The sequence below is a fragment of the Ruditapes philippinarum genome, unplaced genomic scaffold (assembly GCF_026571515.1).
Source record: "Ruditapes philippinarum isolate M1 unplaced genomic scaffold, ASM2657151v2 ctg6158_1_1_1_1, whole genome shotgun sequence".
NCBI lineage: Eukaryota > Metazoa > Mollusca > Bivalvia > Venerida > Veneridae > Ruditapes > Ruditapes philippinarum.
In genome coordinates, this window is record NW_026855177.1 from 46,939 (window position 1) to 53,615 (window position 6,677).

The following is a 6,677-nucleotide window of genomic DNA, read 5'->3' on the forward strand; positions in this document are numbered from 1 at the left end:
ACCATTCAGGATGTCTTAAATACTTTTGGGGAAAAAGTCGTGTTTGTCGTCGATATTTCTGTTAAGACTTTAGTGTCTAGGCTATGTTTAAATTGTTGTGAATTCTGCTGATTTTGCTTTTTGTCACACATCGTGGGTCATTGAGTGTATACGTATTCAGAATCTTGTGAGTTGTTTTGTAATTAGATATCATCTTGAAATAGTAAGACAACAAAGAATCGAAAGTGAAAATGACTTCTTACAACGACATTATGTATCTATGTTTCGCAATACTTCCTCTTTCGCCATGACTAACATGATGCATGTTTACAACTTTCAAAGCTTCCTTGTTTAAAATATTACTCTAATATACAAGATGGTAAATCCCCCCTCCCTCGAAATAAATAAATTAATGAAAAAAAAAAATAAATAAATAAATAAATAGAATAAAATAAAATGAAAGACAAATATTAAAAAAAACCATAAATATTCACCTAATCAACACCTAGTCAAAATATATTTACGGTAGAACATTAGTTCCAGGTGTGCGTTATTTATCAACTCGAAATTTGGAGTTACTAATCTCGAAATATCTACTGATCAACTTAAAATTTCGACTTCCGTAACTTGAAATTTTGACTTACTTACCCGAAATTTCGACTTATTAACTCGAAATTTTGATTTACTAACTCGAAATTTCGACATATTAACTCGAAATTTCGACTTATTAACTCGAAATTTCGACTTACTAACCCGAAATTTCGACTTATTAACTCGAAATATCGACTTTCTTTTAATTTGTTCAGGCGTTCTTCAGACGTTGTATTGTAACCCACCTGTTTGATCATATCTTTTCACCTATCATATTCTTCACATCCATGTGAATAAAACGGTCCTTTACTTCACGTGTTGGACCACAGAGAAAAGTACCGCTGAGTGGCCAAAATAGGGTGTGCTGAGGCCTTTGTCAAATTTGTTGGACTATACGAGAATTTTTATCTTGTAAAATCGGTTACTTTAATATTATTCCCAACAAGTATCAAACAACAAGTTCCACTTTTAACAAATTTTATCAACACAATATCAATCAAAGTTTGAGTAAATAAAAGAAAATAGAATAATGACAAACATCTTTTAAAAGGTGTTACAAAAATAATATAAGTATAAAGAAACGTATACACGCCCCTAAAAACTTAGTTTACAGATAAATATTGCACAGTTTACAATAGGGTGGGTTTTGGACTTGTCATATCTCCACATGATGATTGTATGAGTGTTTTGATGGTTGCATGTGTGTTTTAGACACAAGAATCATCCGGTTAACACGAAAATATGGAAAGTGTGATTTATCCCCCCCCCCCCCCCCCCTAAAAAGCAATCACAGAAAATGGAAAGGATATGTTCGGCCTGTGTGGACAATTTGATCCTATTTAATACATAGGTGATCTGTTAATGTGCAACAGCTACACGTGAAAGAAAGTATTTTGAATCCAATCCTTGCTTTCACCGGCAACCAATGTAAGACAGATAAGTGGTGCGCAAGAAATACAAAGTCGTGCGCACGACTTGGTAACTCGTGCGCAAGAGTTACTAGGTTGTGCACACGAGATAATTAAGTGGTGCGCACAACATAATTAACCAATCTGCTGATTCATTTATGTATATCTTAGTTAACTAGAAATGTGCCGTAGGACAGTGATGCCCGTACTTCACCTGCCTGTCACACTGGCATATATTACACACTTATGCTTTATAAGTTTCACTGTGACATTGACCTTTGAATTTACTAAATTAAGATCAATAGTGGTCATATACATTTGCCTTGACCAATATTCCTGCCGAGTAACATAAACAATGGCTTATTTATTCTCGAGTTATTGATTCGACAAGGGTCTCTGTGGCCTTTACCTTTGACCTTATGACATTGAAATTAATATGGTTTTCTATTGGATACTAATTAAGGGGCTAAGGGCAATGTCCCTATCATGTAACAAAGCGCATGGCTTACTCCTTCTCAAGTTATTGATTGAACAATGTTTTTACACTTAGCGTCATTGTGACCCTGATTTTTGACCCAATGAACACAAAATCATTAGGTGTCATCTAGTGGTTATGTTAAATGTCCCTGCTAGGTGATATAAACCATGACTTATTCATTCTCAAGTTATTCATCAGACACGGATTATACATGTAGTGTCTTGGTTACCTTGACCTTTGACCTTATGACCATAACCATCAATAGAGGTCATTTACTGGCCATGGACAATGTCCCTACCAAATAAAATAAGCCAGGGTTTATTCCTTCTCAAGTTATCGTATAGACAAGGTTAACAGGCCGTTAGTACGTACGTTCTGATCAACCCTATCACAGGATGGTCCCCACAAAGGGTCATAACTTAGTCAAATTTAATGTCTCATTTATAGGCCTTGGATAGTGACCTCCTAATATGATCTTAAAGACATGTATCCAGTGAGACCTTCAATAATTTCAAAGATTAATGTCGCTTGTAAAACTTTAACCAGGAATTTTCTAAGCTTAAAAAAAATCATATATATAGTGTAATCTGATTGGTAAATTTTTATCTCGTGCGCATAAGTTACTAAGTCGCGCGCACGAGATAAAAAAACAACACACACGCGTCACCTCTGTGCCACCGTAGAATTGTGTTAAATCTGTTAGAATTTCTTTTGAATTACAACTTTTATATTAATCATTGAATTTCATAAAAATTGAAACGGTACGTGCCTTCAATGTTTGATTACATGCATTATTACTGAAATAACTAGTAAATTTGCTCTTATTTAAAAAAAAAACAAGCTTATTAACCGTGTGTTTACGCAGGATCTTTCAAATCAATAAACAATATAAATATATACATTTGTATACATGTATTAACCACGGAGTTATATTACAATATAATATAATCCGTGGTATTAACATACGTGCATGGCCGACAAAAAAATTCATGATCAAAATTAGGTTTGATGACAAATTATGATGCCTTGGAAACTAGTTAAATTTCTTATTTTGTAAAACATGATTTTTAATAAACAAAATAAATCAGACATTATGTTGATGCCTACTAATTACTTCCGTAATGATTTGTATAACGGGTATACGGATTTTAGCGATGTTATAAAGTGACTATTATGACTATGTAAAATTACAAGTTCACAAACAAAAACAAGTTTTTGTCGTAAACGATAACACTAGAAATTTCCCTATATTCCATTAAAATCTTTCAAAATGGTTTGCGAAAAATGTAAGTTCATATTTCATAACCCATTCAAATCATGAAAAAAATGTAAAAGACGGCTCGATTGTTTCAGAATAAGTAAACAAAATCTCATTCGGTCAGACTATTGTATTGATTTCCCCTTAGACATATAAAGTCAGTGTAATTTAGCAGTTTGACTTACCACAGGAACCCGAAAATCTATCCAAAACAAAAAAATAACGATTTAAAAAAATCCCATAACAAAATTAATGAAAGAAGTCTTTTAAACTGCAATGTCATAAATAAATGAGAAAAAAGTATAAAGTAAACTGAAAATTCAAGTTTTTTTTCTGCAGATCTAGATTTCATCATGTGGTATGAATTTGATATTTCACGCCTGGCTACTGTCACTCATGATTGGTTTTATTTTCATCTTGTGGTATGAAAATTATCATATTTCACTTGAGTCAAAATATATTGACCAATTTGACGTGCCAAAGCTAGATTCTGAGATATTTTCGTTCTGGGTCAGAATCTGGCTTTGTAGAGACGAGATATTGACTGGTCACAAAATAGCACAATATCTTGTCTTATTTTTTGAAATGGGTTCATCTCCTTTATAGAATCAAAAAGATACAGTCATGTCAAACCTAATTTTTTATATCCATGTACCTAAGTAGTTCTTTAGTTTTCCTGGTACATGCATGTCAGTACCATACATATATATTGTAAGAAGTGGATCAGTGCATTTAAAAGTTCATATGAAAGATGTTTATGTAGATTGTTTAAACAGGTAAATATTTTTTAAAAAGCAAGTTTAAGCAATCCAAACTTTAATTTTGGAATCTTCTCTTATCGTATTGCAGGTCAGAAAAAACTTGGAAAGGTTATTACTCCTGATCCATGGAAGTCTGGTGCAAGAAATACAACAGGTAATTATGTTGATGTCTTAGCTTTTCATGTTTTTTTTCTATTACTAAGTGTATTGTCTCTTACCCTGCAATCATCCCACTGTTACTTGTAGTTACTCCTTACACCTTCAATTAGTAGCTGATTTCAGAGACATACAGACAATTTTGTTAAAGTCACTGAAGCTGAAAATAAATTTTACTTTTTTTCTGCATATTAAAATTTAAACCCTGTTTTAGGTTCTGTTAAAGCAACATCAAGACATCATAATGTTGGTGTCATTAATACTAATGGTAAAAGACAAGGGGAGCCATGGCCTAGTGGTTAAGGTGTCTGCCTCTCAACTCGTGGATCTTGGGTTCGAGCCCTAATTGGGTCACAACTATGTTTCTTCATATGACACCAGTACTAGTACTGTTGGTTCAGAAGTGGACTCAAAAGTGATTAATATAGTTGCAAGAACTTGATTTGCAATGGAGCGTAAATAAATATGTATAAACCAAAAGACAAAATTTTATTGTATGATTTATTTAAATGAAGGAATCATAGGCAAACAATATACATATCATTTTCACAATTAACTATTTTACAGCTAAAATCTATTAGTTTGCAGTTTAACTTATTTTATATTTTAATTCTTAGACACTGTTTGATTAAGAAAAACTCTGAAGAAAAAGGTGGAAACTTCAATCTATCAATGACTTTATCAGACCTGGGGATGATTACATTGATCAGTAATTGATTTAATTACAATTACTTTCAGATTTTATTGTAATTGATTACAATTGATTACTCAGACTTGCCTCTGTAATCAATTAAATTACAATTACTTTAAGAAAGTAATTGATTGATAATTGATTACATTCAATGTATAACTATAAAACAAAAAGTTTCTTATTGCTATTTAATATATACATTATATATATTATATACATTATATATACCACAAGGATTTCCAGCTCATCAACAGTCATTCAATTTAACACACTTTTAGTTACTGTCACATCACTTTATCATATTTTTAGCATTGCACTTTAGCATCATAAGTTATGAAACCGTCTGTCAGTCAGACTGCATCTATCAGGACGGAAGGATTTGCAAAGTTTCACGAAACTTCTTAGTTATCAATAGCTTGACAATGGAAGCAAGCCACCAGCAACAAACTTTACAAAGACATTTGTAGTGTGCTGTTATTTTGGATGAGAAGGGTGCATACTTTTGCAACAACTGGTGTTGTTGGGCAATCGGAAACAGAGGGGGTGGTTTCACATGTGGTTTTCTGGTCCTCAGTCTCCTTGGTGTAGGTTCCATAATGAACTCTCCACAACAGAAATTTTTGAAAAGTGGCAATTTTGTACAGTATGCTGTATACAGGTGTTAAAAACAGGTGTGAAAACAATAAATGTTTGTATGGGAATTCAAAGAGACAATAGGCTATACAAAGAAATTATCAATTTTTTACAAACACTTCAATGGTACAACAGTATCCATTATGATATAGACACATTGTCTATAACCTTACAAAATAACTGTTGCATATAATTAAAATATGGTAATATGCATCTGACATAAACTCTAGAATATACAGAGTAAAGAAGTTATCTACATTGTTGAAACTTTTAAACATGGTTTTGAATCTTTGAATCTTTAACCAAAATATGTGAAACAAAATTTAATATACCTTTATATGTGTGGTAATGAAGATTGGAACGTGACTTTTGTGCCCAACTGCCCATTAATCTTTTTAGGGCACAATTTGCATTGTGCTTTGAACATTTCCAGAGATCTCTTTTGGAAATTCAAAGACATTAAAAATCCAATGATTTGACATTTTGGTTAGAAGACCAGCCAAAAAATGATGTCTATCTTTCACTTAGAATTTGGTTAAAATGGCAGTGCATGGATTTAAACTTATTTCTTCATTGTGAATGATGTCTTAAAACATCTCATGTGATATTTTACTACCTTTATGGACAATCATTGTTTATTATGACAATTTCTATTATTTACTTCAAATATGGATATCAATAGAGAACATTCTTTCTATTCAATAAAAATGTGGCTTAGTTGTGTATCAAAATCAATCAATTTACACTCTACAATTTGTGATTAAAGATCATTTATGATTATAAAGGAGTATTAGTTTAATTGTAACATGTGAAATAAATCATTTGAATTTTAATAGTTTCATGAAAAATCTGCTAAAGTAATCAATATCAATCAAATTGTAATCATAATTACAGACTGAATTTAAGCTGTAATTGATTAATTACAATTAATGTAATCAATTTTGAGCAAGGTAATCAATTACATGATGATTACAGTGTAATCATGTAATCAGTTAAAAAATCGATGATTACGATTAATGATTACCCCAGGTCTGGACTTTATTAGGCTTTTTATCAGAAAACAAGTTGTACTTTACACTTGTATATAATTAATCTATTTCTTACAGAGGGAGGTGGTAGATCTGTGAATGAAAATAAAGCTCTTACTATGAAAAAGAACAGGTAAGGCTTTATTTGTAAAGCAGTTTTCTACTTACATTGTATAAGTATTAGATATACATTC

General features: G+C 31.8%; 1 protein-coding gene across 1 annotated transcript; it reads left to right on the forward strand.

The window, feature by feature from the left end:
* Window positions 1-3,089: 3,089 nt before the first annotated feature.
* Window positions 3,090-6,616, forward strand: LOC132742317 (cysteine-rich PDZ-binding protein-like; the record flags this gene model as incomplete). Its single annotated transcript, XM_060730683.1, is given in 3 exon segments — window positions 3,090-3,242; window positions 4,064-4,129; window positions 6,562-6,616. Coding segments are annotated over 3 exon segments (137 nt in total), but the record flags the coding sequence as incomplete, so codon positions are not given.
* Window positions 6,617-6,677: the final 61 nt, after the last annotated feature.